Source organism: Meleagris gallopavo, chromosome 22, assembly GCF_000146605.3.
Source record: "Meleagris gallopavo isolate NT-WF06-2002-E0010 breed Aviagen turkey brand Nicholas breeding stock chromosome 22, Turkey_5.1, whole genome shotgun sequence".
NCBI lineage: Eukaryota > Metazoa > Chordata > Aves > Galliformes > Phasianidae > Meleagris > Meleagris gallopavo.
The window spans coordinates 968,843-983,444 of NC_015032.2; the positions used below are offsets into that span (position 1 = coordinate 968,843).

The following is a 14,602-nucleotide window of genomic DNA, read 5'->3' on the forward strand; positions in this document are numbered from 1 at the left end:
CAGAAGCTTCAATGCCTCCCGGTGCGACCTTCCTCTTGGATACAAAGCAGCACAGTGCTGCCTCACGCCTGACAACTTGAAAGTGAAGACAAGAAGCTCCCAGGCTCTCAACAGCTCTGAGCACAAACTGACAGTGCAGGCATCCTTCCTCCAATATTTAATCCCGTCCTTCAGAGCCCTGAGCAAGCACAACACATCAGGATGCACACGCCCTCACAGATCTACACAGAAGGTAACACAGGAAACCCATGCAAGCACACGTCATGGGATGGAAGTAATCTAAGGAATTCAAGCTTGTTTATCAAGAAAACACACTGGAAAGTTTTGCAAAGTAAAAAGCAAGAGAACTGAAGTCTGACCTAAAGGACATGAAAAGAACACAGCCTGCATGAGTCCACGTATGGTCCATCCTCCACCAGACCATGAAGGAAGAATTAAGCTGGCTGTATGGGCTTTCAGAACAGATAAGCGACTTGGAGTAAGAGATCCTCAACTGAGACTGATCTGAATGTTTATCTAACGTGCTGACGAGCCAGATGAAATCAGGTAACTTCTTGTGATTTGTCAGGAGACCAAAACAAACGGCCTTACATCTCAATCTGAAAGGAATGGCGAGTCTGCATCTTCCAGGGCCTTATGCTAACGAGTTAGATAAATAATAAGGGGAAGCTTCTGAGAGACACAAACTGTGGCAATTAATTTCCATAAGAATCCAAGCAACAATTTAAGACTTCAACAGCACAACTCTCTACAGTCCTGATTAACAGCAACTGGCAACCTCAGACTACAGCTGTCAGAGCACAGCAAGCCATGTGAAGGGAGGTTTCTTGTAGAGACAAGGCAACTCTCTGTCCTTTTCTGTGAAGAAGTGAATATCTAGAAATTCCACCAGACAGTGATGACTGAAGGAGCTCCCCTCTTGCAGGCCTGGACTAGCCTATCTCCCTTTTCCTACATACAACCCCTTTTCTCTTGGAGCTAGGAAGGCAATTCCGAGGATTGAAAACCTCCAGGAGGAGCAGTACTATGAAGCACAACTACTGTGAATTTCCATGTTTTCAGCACTGGAACAAAGCTGACAGTGTGAGCAACTACACTCATGACACTGACAGTCTCTGCCGTAACACAGCAGTACAACACTCATTACAAGATTACCTTACCAAAACTCAAGAACCTTGACTAGAATCAAGTTCCTTCCTATGTTACTTGCATTACAGATGGATGAACTTCAAAGAAGCATCATTAAAGTATGGAAACAGGAGATGTCACCATCTGCCTGCTGGAGGTAAGCAGCACATTCATCCTCTTTTCATTAGGAAGCAATATCTGCAGCTAGCCAGCAGTGAAGACTTCAAATGATTAAAAAAAACCATCAAGAGTGCAAAACTGCACTTCACAATTGAAAAAAAACAAACCAACAAGCAAACCCAAAACAAAATGAAAACCACCAAGAATTCAATGCAGCAGAGATGTATGTGCAGGAGAGTCACCACAGCCAGCCTTTCTGGGTCCTTCGGACCCAGGGCTACACCACCAGGACAGTCCCTTCTCCCATCCTCACACTCCAGCACTGTGCACACCAAGAGCCTTTTAAGCACGCACAGAGGTGCTGTCTGATGGACACAGCTCTTCCCCTTCCGTGCCCCCAGGTCAGCACACCCTGTCAGAGGCCTTTCATGACACGTTTCACACATCAGACAAGCCTTAATAAACCAAACCAAACCACCTAGGACAAGCACCTCAAGTACCCACTGTGCTCTCTGGAGTTCAAAATCTAGGATCTTATGCCGACAACTCCATCAGGAATTGAAGTGACGCTCAATATATTGTGAATAAAGATACAGCAAAGCAACCTTTGGTAAGGGATTTTGTTTTCTCTAAAAGATGCAACATGCACTACACACTGCAAGGAGCAGCCGTGGCATTGGTTCCTCCACTAGCGCGTGCAGGTTTTTTCTATGCAGTAGGGCTGGAAGGTTGGCACCATTCAAACATGCAGACACTGAACAAGCAGAACCTGCAGTGCAGGGCACAGCCACTGCCGTGAGGGCAGGTAAACGGGGCTCCAAGATGAACTGCTTTCCAAAGCTCTACTGAAAGCAATAATGGCTCACCAACTGTTTGGTGTGTTTGGTACTGAGCACAGAAGTCAAGGCCAGCCCTCCACCCTAAGAGGCGACTTCTGTAAGAAAAATCCTAAAATCTGCACACAATTATAGCCAGGACCTCTGAAGGTTTAGAATGAGAAGAACAAGCACTGGAAATGAAAAGTTCTGCATCCAAATAAGAGGAGAGCACTGTAGCCATACCACAGAGCAGCTCTGTTGACTCACTGACAGGTGAAAGTACTGAAGATTAGCCTGTCTTCCTCTACAAATCCACACCTTCTAAGAATGGAATAGATAAGGTCCCTTGTCTGTCACTACTAACATTGGTAATTAAGCCTCCAGACCTTACAGGTTTTGGTACACAACCCCTGAATATCCAGAGATCATCACTCAGGAAAAGATGGACTTTCTGACCCAGGTTTCAGGAGCTCAGCAAGCAGATGAAAACATTCAGAACTGAAGAACCAATAACTACATTATGAGGTTAAAGAGCTGCAGAACACAAAGCACAAAACAGGTCATTAAAGAAAAAAAAAAAGAATCAAGAGAGCTTGAAGTCTGGATATATTACAAGTCTAAAACTAAATTTAAGCTAAGGAATGTATGGAAAGTACTAAGTGTAGAATTCTATCCCAGTCCACCAAGTTTCCCAATGTAAGAGCTACATACTCATAGCCTGAGGCACAAACGTACCAGATGGGTAGCCATGAGCCCATCCACACTAAGCTGTACGTCTATTAAGCCTACACAGCAAACAGGCCTGAAGTCTTTTTTTTGCAGATTTTACCATTATTTCTTGTATAAACAGAACACAAAAGATACAGCATGCAGATTTGGATTAATACCCTACTTACACGTCTCTGTCACACAGGAAAGGCAACAAAATCCAAGAACAACGTAGTGTTTGTGCTTCATGTTCTTTCCGTGAAGAGCTATGCTTACTCATTTTTAACAATTCCAATCTCCTTGTACGTGGAAAGAAAAGAGATTCTACACACGACTGATACATTCTGGAACAAGTTCTGCACATCTCTAGGGCAGCACACAATCCTTCTGGGGTGCCCAGAGGCTTTGAACAGCCACTTGCGCACATTTATCCTGCCTGCATGTTCCAGAGCCTGACATTCAGTTATGCCAAACCCAGAGATTCTTAAATAAAAATTAACTAACTACTGATTTCTGTAGAGAGAAGACATCTTAAGGCACTAACAAGAACCACTTAGTATTTAAGTAGCCTTTGACTCTAGCAATTTTCAGTTATGAGTGTTATTTGGTCCTTTTCAACCCAGGCCATTTTATGATTCTATGATTATTTCCTAAAACAAATAGAGTAAGAAAGCTTGAAGTTGGCTCAAAGTTGGCTCGAGTTGACTTTCAGGCCCTTTCTCCCCTTCCTGCGGTAGTTGATTAAAAAAACCCTCAAATCCCCCAACATCTCAAATCCTCAAAACTCAAATCTGCAAGACAAGCACCACAGCAGATTTCCTAACCAGGGTGTTTCCCCACTCAGTACCCTGGCAGCTGATGGCCCCACGTGAGGGCATGCTGGAACAATTTCAGACTTCGAAGTCTACAAATTATAAACAGCGATGGGAAAGGAAGCAGTGAGGAACAACCCTGGGTATCCCGTCCTCCAGAGGACTCATCTCTTCACACTGCCTACACGATCAGCTGTATCCAGCACAGACTTCCCAATGTGAGCACAAAGCCCCGCAGCTGTGTGCAGCCCTGCTCCCCAGACACACACAGCACGAGCACACTTCTAGAAATGCCAGCACAACACATCAGCAAGCATTGCCCATTTCAAGCACTGGTATATAAGCTTCTGGAAATTAACTGCTTTCCTACAAACCAATGGCAAGGACTCTAAATATGTATCAATATAAAGTGTTTAAGATATTAAAGACTTAAAGTTAATATAATATGAATGTTTTTGAAAAAAAAAATACCAGTTTTTTAATCTGTCACGGGCTTCCAACTGGGCTCCCACCTCAAAGTTGATCCCTCTTCTATTCGGAGGATGTTTTGTCATTTTGTAATATCAACACTGCTGATTTTATTCCCCTGAAAAATGCAATTAAATATCAATCACTAATCAAGACACATACAAAATAAGCTTTTGCACCATAACCCCCAAAACCTAGATGTTAAGGGACCTTAGTATTTCTTGTTCACAGAAAGTAATGAGGGCAGTTATCTCTAAAGCAAGGCTTCCCCACTGATATTGTATACAGGATCATTAAAAAAAAAAAAAAAAGTGTTGTCAAGGGAGCTACTGGACCATGGAAGACTGAAGCTCAACCTTTCTCCACTAGTCCAAGTTCCAGGTCAATTAACAACTCTGCAAACCATGACTGAGACAGAAGATTCTTGACATAATTTCCCCCCCCTCCCCTTCCTGGTTTTGATAAAAACAAGGAATCCAGTAAACAGGAAGCAGCAGAAACACACACAGTAACAACCTTTCAAAATCTACCTGATAGCGAAGTACTGAAGAACACTTGTTGCCTCATCACTACTAATGCAGTTCAAAAGAAATATTTAGTTACTACAAGAAAAGAAAAAAGAAAAAAAAGAAAAATCTGCTATTTCTTTGTTAAGGAATATATCCATCCACACCTCAAACATCCATACTTCCATCGCAGACTCACATCAAGAATTACCACTTCCTATCATTAGCAATCAAATTCCATGTCTCCAAATGCAGAGCACATACAGGTTGCTTAATGCTGTAACGTAGCAGAACTTGGGGCTGCAAGTGGATTCCTCACCTAGTATTAAACTTGCTATTCCTTTTCTAAATAGGGACACATTAAGACCAAGCACCTCAATGTGCCACAAGAAGTACGTGAATGAAGCTCTCTGCAAAGGAGCCCCTCAGCAGCGGGGGTCCCAAAGAAGGGGCATTTCAGCTCACCTACAGCAGGCAGTGGGAGGGCAGGCCGGCCTCCTGGCTGCAGCAGCACTGCCTCACACAACAGGGCCTCTATTCATAAACAAAACCATGCCAGCTTTGGCAAGGAAGGCTGCACTACAGCTTATGTTAAATTAAGAAAATAATAATGGAAGAGTATTGAGAGGGAAATCTGAAAAAACAGCAGAAGCCATTTGATAATATTTACTGGGGCTGCAGATTCTGGTAAGAATCTGAACCGTTTCTTCTTTCCAGCTGGAGTCAGCTGAACGTCAGCATTTGCCAGAGCACACACTAACCACACCAACACAGCCAACACCAGGGCGAGCAGCTGATCAGCAAGTTGAACAAGAGCAGAGACGTTAAGGAAAAAAGGATTTCAGATCTCTGCTCATCATCCCTTCCCCCAGACTCCCCCTCCCTCTTGGGCTCCTTTGGGTTCTTCTAGCCCCCAACTCAAGGTGGTTCAGCCCAGTGCTCTCTCTGCTTGGCAACTTTCCTTGCAAAGCAGGCTGTCCTCTTCACACGCAGTTCATTCCAGGATCAGCTTCCTCAGGCAGACACACTTGGCAGAACATTATTCCCCAAAGCTGTAAGGCTTCTCTCTGCTCTTATTCCTTTTTCGTATTCTTAAAACTTCTTACTCTGCAATGACTATGAGCAGCTTTTCAGGAACTGATACTCCAGAGTGCAGACAAGTCACTGGTTTCAACAGAAAGTATTTCCAAATCCATGTCATAAAAAGCACACATTTCTGTTGTTTAAGAGGCAGAGCCTTTCCCTCCTTCTGAGAGTCACCAAGAGGTAATTCAGATTTAAAAGACTATCCAACCATTCAATTACTTGTACCTTCCTAATTGGTACTCACACTTCTATCAAGACACTGCAGAGGACAATATGCTAACATGAATGCTGATCCCTTTGGGGATTTATGATTTTTGTCTTCTAGAACAAGCCTGCTCCACTCTGTAGCAACTCTTACTCTTCAGCTTTTAAACTTCATCAGTGTTCAGCCCCCGATCTGGTGAACCAGGAAGCTTTGAAAGAAGAAAGTTCCTCTGTAACTGACGCATCTCCTTATACTGACATATAGGACATAAGCAAGCAGTTATAGCAAACTCATGAGTAATAGCCTCGTATCTTCTCTCTGGAAACTGCAGAGTCACTGCAGTTTCCAAACCCTCACTTACCTGCACAAACAGAATTTTCCAGATCACCCACAAATACGATTAAACCATTCCCTATGAACAATGCATCAGAACAAAACCTTGCCTTTAAACCAGCTCCACTTCCAAATAGAGTATTACTTCAGTTCAAATGGCAAATTCAGTCCCACGATTCAGCCTCACCTCCTTCATTCTTTAACATACAAACCCAGGGATCCCCTCCCACCTCCAACAAAGCCCAACACATGGAAAAAAAAAAAAAGAAAATGAGGAACTCAATGAATCACTGCAGTCCTCTGGCTAGATGAAGGAGCACGGTTAGCTTTGGCAAACTGCATCAACACAAGATAAAATACATAAATATTCAGTACAAAGCGGTCTTAAGTTTTATTTGGGATGGTCAAGATTCTGTCCAGCTCCTGTAATGCATTCTGTATCGCTGGGCATTTCATAGGGCTACAGAAGAAGAAGAGGCAGGTAGGGCAGGTACTGCATTAACAAAAGGCATCTGCAAAACCAGAGAAAGTAACTAGCAAGAGACTGTCCTGCGTCTGCTGAAGATGCAGCACTCAGGCTGCTAAAGAGAGCCCCGAGATCTGAAATGTAGCAGCAGAAAACCCAAGTGCATTTTGCTTCCTGTAAGCATGAATCTTGCTTTCTATCCATATAGCAGCATAAGCAGCTTCTGTGCTAAGACAGAGTAATGGGAGGTTCCACAAAGCATAAGCTGACTGCCATTCACTCCAGCACTTTGTTCTGAATAATCAGACTGCTAGCATATCTGCGTGCATACTGCGGAACTGACAAGGACCAACTCCAATCGCATTTTGCACAGCAGGTTTCTACTGCTCAGCACTTACTTTTGATCTCTTACTTATACTATCTGCATACATCATGCAAAGCCTTGCATCTTCATCAGTGGTAAAACAATGAAAGCCTCACCCAATTCACCCCCTACAATATGCTTGCCCCCATCAGGGATGGTCAGTGCAGAGAAGTCCACGGTTCCCACCACAATCAGAAGACCTTGCAGGTGGATGACCACAGCCATGCTGTGCTGAAACCACACACCTGCAGATGAGAAAAGGTAATGGCTGTATCAAGCTACAGACATTGCTACATTATACAACCCTAACAACATCTTATGAAGACTCACATAGTGTCACAAACATTGAAACAGCACCACAGAAAAACATTTTGGCGCTGACTTGGGAGGCAGATTACAGCAGACCTTACAGCCTACAAAGTCAGCGTGTGCCATGCCTACCAGCCCCACTGCTGCCAGGCAGTATGTCTCACTGTACTTCATCCTATACTGAACAAAAAAGGAAACTGAAAACCCACCAGTTAAAATACCCAGAGAGTTGCTGCACTAGCTATTCACTCAAGGAATCCTTTGGTCCTGCCTGTCCATTCACACACACTGTTTCACAGCAATGCAAGTTTTTGAGTAAGGGTTACAAGGAAACCCAAGATCCAGGGTATCCTTATCAATGGCCTTTCACACATTGATGCACACCTCCAATCAAGTGCTTTGTTAGCTTGCTTTTTTTTTTTTTTTTTTTCCTTCCTTTTCTTAAATTGCAACAGGAGCAGATACAGGAAAAAACATGAATTAAACATGCAGACTATAAGACAAGGCAACAAGTTCCCAGGAATACTGTAACATCTCCATTTTCTATCCCAAAGACACTTCAAACAAGATGCCAGACTACATCCAGTTCTTATGTGCACTGCACAGGATTCTCAAACAGACTGCAATCAACACTGATTTCTTGCTTTCAGTTTGCCTGACCAACAAGCACCATGCAGGAAGCAAACTCTTTGGCTGAGTAACAGCACCAAAACCGAACCCTGAACTGATACTTGCAACTTCCACAAGAGTAACACATAACTAACTCCTTATCACTGAAACACCCATGCAAAGCAGAAAGCTTTGAGTTTCACTGCAGACATGCTTGACTCCCAGTTTCTGCAGGCAGACTGCCCCAGCTGACACCTGCATTTGCTCCCTGTGCAGGCAGAGCCACGACCTCCTCAAAGCACTGGCAGCAGTGGCGTTAGAAACCAACCACCCTTCCTGGGTCGCCATCCTCACACTCTCCCTGAGATTAGAGGACAGTGAGAATGTCACTTCTCACCATCTCATCAACAACCCACACAGCTGTGCTGGCAGTGCAAACTGGTGGGGAGACCAATGTAGAAGCAGAAATTGGGAATGTGGGCAATTTTTGTAGTAAAGTTTATTTCCATTACCAAGTGCAATTAAAGAAATAAGTACATGATACTGAAAAGAATGCTTTTCAGCCATCTCTTACTTATTCTGTTATCATCTCTTATTTAACTGTTCTGGTTTCTTTTCTCCTATTTTTTTTTTTTCTCTCTTGTAGCACGAATGTTAGAGACACTTAAACACTGAACAGGCAGAAAGATTCTGGAAAAGGGTTCAAATCATGGAATAAAGCAGGCTTTCCCTAATCAATACAAGCTATATTCAAGCATAACTACTTTGATCAAACTACCGTTTATTCAACCAACTGAAAGTCTGCAATTTCTGCTTTAAGAATACAAGGCTTTAATTTATAGGAATGGGATCCACAGCCTTTGCAAGAATGAAGAAAAATGAATTTTACAATACGCTGTAAATGCTTGAGGGGAAAAAAAAAATCATTTAAGAAAACTGAGGATCTGTGCTTATACTCACCAAGAAGAAGCTCGCTGCTTATATGGTCATGAGCATCCCTGTGCTGCTGTACACCTACAGGGAAGAAAGAGAATTGCATGAATTCTGAGACAAAAAGTACTTTAGAGCTTAAAAAAAACCATTCCTATAAAATTATACAGAGTATCATACAGAGTATCAGTTTAATCTGGAAATATTGCAATACAGAGTAGTGCTGGTTATCGTGATCCAAATTATAGATCAATCCTAAGGTCCTTAAAGACTCTCTGCAAATCCTGATCAAATTTCCCCATCATTTATTTATCCTTCACTAAACAGAACCCACCAGTAACTTGCTGTTCCTTCTATTCTGCACACCAGTTATTCCAGAACACCTCCATTAACTAAGGCAGTAGACAACATACCAAACTTTGTACATCCCAACTAACTCAAAATTCAGGGTACTGTGTAAATATGTTTGAATAGGTTAAATCTGCCATACAGCACATCTACCCAAATGCACTTAAATGAAATTACGGATACGTTCAGTTTTATTGCGTACATCATTGAGAAGGTCTGAGGTGAAACATCAGGCTAAAGAGGCAGGACAGATGGTTACAATTTGCATTCGCCATCTCCTCCAACAGCTTGTTAATCACAACAAGTCCTGCTGGTGGCTTTGGGGCTTTTCCCCCCTCTATCCTTTCCCCCCCCCCCCCCCCTTCCCTTTTGTTTTACCAAGAGAGTGAAGTGGGAAGAGCAGTTAGGAATTTGTCTATCTAGCCACTATTTGGCAGCTAACATTTTAAAGCTTATCTGAAATATTCAGAGACTTCAGTTCAATTACTCCGTCCCAAATCTAACACTCTCTTTCCTTCTCACAGGATGAGAGCTGCTACTGAGAGAAGCCCGGAAATATCACAGCACCAACCACCTTCTTATCGCCCAAACATTCTTCAACCCTGAGGACCGAAACTAAAAAAAGAGGAAGCTTCAATTCTGAAACATTCAAACACGAGAAACAGCACATAAACAAAACCAGGACTTCAGAGCTGAGTCAAGGGCTCAAAGTGCCTGAGCACTCCAGATCTGGAAGCACATCAAAATTCTTTTGCAAAACAATTACAGCAGACGCAGATTCACAGAACTGGAGTCATCACTTCTGATGCAATACAGCTCCTACTTAAGCTGGTGGGTTTCTGCTGCAAAACCATGGGGGTTAAACTTCCTCAACAAGTGATCTTTTAATATAGATTATTTGAAAACAATTAAAAAAATTGGAATGGAAGCCTTCAGCAAGTTCAAGTAAGAGACATCCTCTGATTTTATAAGCACAGCTTTTCAAGATGCGAGACTTCAGAGCTTAAAAGATATTTTAAGTATTACGAAAACATAATACTTTATTTAGATATGTATTTAGAATATCTCTTACTCAGAAATAATTCTGACCACTACAAAAAAAAAAAACACAAAAGCAGCCAAACAAATCAGAGGAAAAGAAAAAACAGAACAATTCTGTCTTTGGAAAGATTCTACCAACTGCAGATTCTTAAGATCTCTGATTTTAGAACTTAGTTGAGGAAGAGTTAAGTGTGGTGTGAAGGATTTCTTAAGGCACAACATCTACCGACCAATAAGAATTCAAGGAAATGAGGAGTCCAAATGTTTAACAACTTAAACAGCGCTCATGTGAGCTGCTGGGTGGTAGGGAAACAATTACCCAAAATCATGATAAAGTTCTCCACACCAATCCACACAGCCAGCAGTGTGCCACGAGCAGCTAGCTATGTGAGCAAACCCACACCAAGACAACCAAAGGCAGTGCTCCTCCATTAGCACCCCTTGGATGACCTACAGCCGTCCCACGGCTCAGGGATGAGCATTCTGGCCCTACGAAAAGCAAACAGAGTTCTACAGGAAGTTTCTTCATCCAAACTTCCTTTCCGTGTCAATACATGCACGGCTTCTCCAGGCAGAAGACAGTGACAGAAACAAACTACAGCCACTTCTATCTTTCTAATTTAGCCTGAAGCTAAATTTCTAAACTTCTAATGGAGCCCACAGCCTCACCATAATTTCTCCTCTTTGCCTCCCTGAAGTTGCATAAATCCACTTCACGATGCTGAATGCACTGCATAGAATTGTCCCTTAAAAGACATTTCTGCCCTGCCTGATGGCTGCCTACGTCAACTGAGAATGAAATCAAGAAGAGGAATAAATTGGACTGTTTCTCATTCCCGCTCCATACTCCCTCAAAATCAAAGAACAACACACACCACAAAGCTCCCTGGACAAACTCACAGCAAGGCCACATTCACGTTTTTGGTTGAGAGTGGTATCGCAGCAAGGTAAGGTTGGAGCCATTTGCCAGGGTGCACTGTCAGAGAGCAGCCTTGGAATTCAAGCAAATCCACACTTTAGAAGAAACTCAAAACCTCAGGTGTTGAACTGACAAGCTCAGTTTTGACCTGATGTTGTATCACTGGCTTTGCTGTCACTCTGGATGTCCCAGCAGCATCCTATACCCTTACAGCAGGCTGCTGAACCCAAGATGGTGGGCATCAACATGTATTCCGGCTAGGGAACAGCTCTGAGTGCAAAGAGTCACTAAAGCAGCACAAAAAAGCATCTGATAACAGTACCTGAGCACTAGCAGGCTTGGAGTTGTGATTCTTTGAAGTCACACTGAAAAAACATCTGTAAGAAAATCTGGGGAAAACAAAAACACAAAACAAAACCAAAAATGTTTTTCATAGAATCTACACTATCTGCACTAACGACCACTGTTCACAGCCAACCAGTGTACAGAGTTCTGACACTTACACAAAACACCTCCAGTTTCATTATGCTTTTTTTTTTTTTTTTTACCCCAACCATGCTGACCATACCATCCTTGTTGATAAGGAACAGGATATTTTCCTGACAAACGAAGTGAAACCCTGCACACTACGTGGTCATGAATTTTGCTGAGATGTCACATTTACATTAAGGAGACGCACCTGTGTGTGCCACATTGTAAGGAGGATGCAACTTTCCAGGCTTATTACAAAAAGAAAGGGAAGGGGTGCACTTGAAGGCTGCGCAGACTTCTCTCCCAGCTCAGAAACAAAAGGGCAGCTGGGGAAAAAAAGTCACTGCATCCTTTTGCAAGACTGACGACAGCAGTACTGAGAAGACAGAGATGCAACCTAAGCACAGGATCTACATGAGTACAGAGGATCACGTCACACAAAAGCCATTAGCAGTGCTCAGTAGAGTGAAGAAGCAATTCAAGTGTGGTATTTTGTGTAACCTCAGATACACTACTGAAGCCTTTTTGATTTCAGCATTAAGAAAAACAGAAAAACCCAACTCAAACTCTACTCAACAGTACTGCCATCCGTGTCCCAGGGCCAAAGCCACATAGTTCTACAGCTGGAGCACTACAGAAATTCAAAGGAGTGTTTTGACTAAAATTATGCAGAACTAGAGGATGTTCTCCATTTCTCGGAAAGAAGTGCTGAGATTAAGTAGTAGAACAAGCTTGTGCTGGAATTAGTATTTTAACCTCAGCAACAAGGCCAGGAAAGCTTGGCTGCTAACATCATGCACACATGAAAATAAAACAAAAAAACAAACAAACCCCTCAACCTACCAGACAACAGCTCCTTCCCAGTATCCCACTTAGTGCAGTTACACAGTACCCAGAGATACAGACTGACACAGCTAATAGCTTCTTAGCTAATTTCAGAACCCTACCTGAAATGGAGTTCACGCAAAGTTACAAGCTTGAGAAGTGGGAACATGAGAACCTGATGAGGTTCAACAAGGCCGAATGCAGAGGTGGTGCTAATCCAGATATAAGAGTAGACCAGGAGAAGAACTCACTGAGAGCAGTCCCGTGGAGAAGGACATGGAGGTCCTGGTGGATGTAAAGCCGGGTATGAGCTCACCAGCAGTGCTCACAGCCCAGAAGGCCAACAGTGCCCTGGGCTGCATCAACAGAGGGGGCAGTGGACCAAGAGAGGGGATGGTCCTCCTCTGCTCTGTCCTTAAGGCTCCACCTGTGGTACTGAGCCCAGGCCTGGGGCCCCCAGCACAAGAAGGATGTGCTGTTGTTGGAGTGGGTCCAGAGGAGGATCACAAAGATGCTCAGAACAGCATGGGTGCCTCATCCCTACAGGTGTTCCAGGCCACAGATGCAGCCCTGGGCAGTCTGATCGGGTGGAGAACAACCACCTCACAGCACGGGTTGGGACTGGGTGGCCTTTAAGGTCCCTTCTGTGCCATTCTGTGACACACACAGCAGACTGCAGCTTGCTACATTCAAACAAGGTTGGCTCTCGAGCCTAGTAAAACCACACAATGGCGTGTCAACAAATCAGCATATCTCAAGAAGGAATAAATACTACATTTTAACAGCGTTATTTTCTGCCACACACATCTGCAGTCAGCCAGCATGGACATGCTCTGCACCTGCACAAACACTTAAATCTAGCACTGGAACAACGACAATAAAGCTTTCAAAGCCACCAGACCCAGCATTTTCTTGATCAGCACAGGCTATGGAGCTACTGACAGCAGAGTCAAATTAAAATCAGTAAGTCAATTCCTTACCTGAAAGACGTGTTTTCCTACAGGAGGCTCCAACAGTTAAGATAACCCTGTAAGCAAGGGAAAGATAGTTGAAGACTGTAAAAGAACAAACGCGTTACACACATTTAACAACACTTCTTAACACGATGGGCCATTAAGTCCAAAACATCTGCAACTTTTCTTTAAAAAAAAAAATTAAAGCAGCCGCCACCAAAACAGCATCGCATCTACATCAACAGGCAGCCCTAAGAATGCACCAACGGCCAGAGCTCACCCATGTGTCCTTCATGCAGCCCAGCACACATAGCACAGGATGGAGCCACACAGAGGCGAGCAGAGATGGTCAGCATGGCCATCCCAAGCCACCACATCTGCTCCTGTCAAGGGCTGATGAACCGCAGCCCTTGAGCTTCTGGAGAATTTAGCATGCCCTACAGTTAATTTAGGGATTGCACCCTCATTCTCTGACCAAGAGGGAGAATTTAGGTCAATATCATTGCTTAGATTAGCCAAGAACTGCAGGAGCAAGAAAAAGAGCTTTGGAGAACTTATCCAATTAAAGGTAAGAATTAATTATATGCTTCTTACATTTCAATCAAGGCAGTACTGTTATAAGCAATTACTATGCTAGCCTCATTCTCAACTTGACCTTAATTAATTACTCTGGATTACAGACAAGCAGACTGTAATCTGACTGCTCAAGTGAAATCTGTCCATGCGGACACGGCGACGGCGTTACTGGTGACAACGTGCACCACGAGACATCCGGGGGAACGGCGCGTACCGACCTGCACCGCCTCCAGCTCTCCAACCACCTCGAGTCACATAGAAGTTAATGAAATAATTATACAGAGAATGCTGGTCGGGCACTTCTGGAAAAGGGACCTTCACAGGAACGGAACGAGTCCGGGGCAAAGGCAGCACTGCGATACAAATGCTCATTACGGACACAGAGGAGCCCCAGGTTATCAGCTCTGCTTCGCACGGCCCGGCCGGGACACCTCGGCTCCGCTCTGACCTCACCGCCAAGAAAACAACGCGCCGCCTCCGGCCGACCGCGCTAAGGGCGAGCGGCACGAAGCGGCTTCGGGACGACGCACGGAGATGCCTGTACCGACCGGCCCGCAGACTTTTAAAGGGACAAAGAGGACGAGGATGCGCCCCGCGGTCCCGCCCG

At 43.9% G+C, this 14,602-nt stretch overlaps 1 protein-coding gene across 1 annotated transcript in view; it reads right to left on the reverse strand.

The window, feature by feature from the left end:
* Positions 1 to 13,493, reverse strand: part of PHF20 (PHD finger protein 20) — a 63,796-nt gene extending 50,303 nt beyond the window's left edge. Inside the window, 4 exon segments of the mRNA XM_010722232.3 lie at positions 4,058 to 4,172; positions 7,131 to 7,259; positions 8,893 to 8,946; positions 13,447 to 13,493. Coding sequence (XP_010720534.1) covers positions 4,058 to 4,140 — 83 coding nt within the window. The 5' untranslated portion in view covers positions 4,141 to 4,172; positions 7,131 to 7,259; positions 8,893 to 8,946; positions 13,447 to 13,493.
* Positions 13,494 to 14,602: the final 1,109 nt, after the last annotated feature.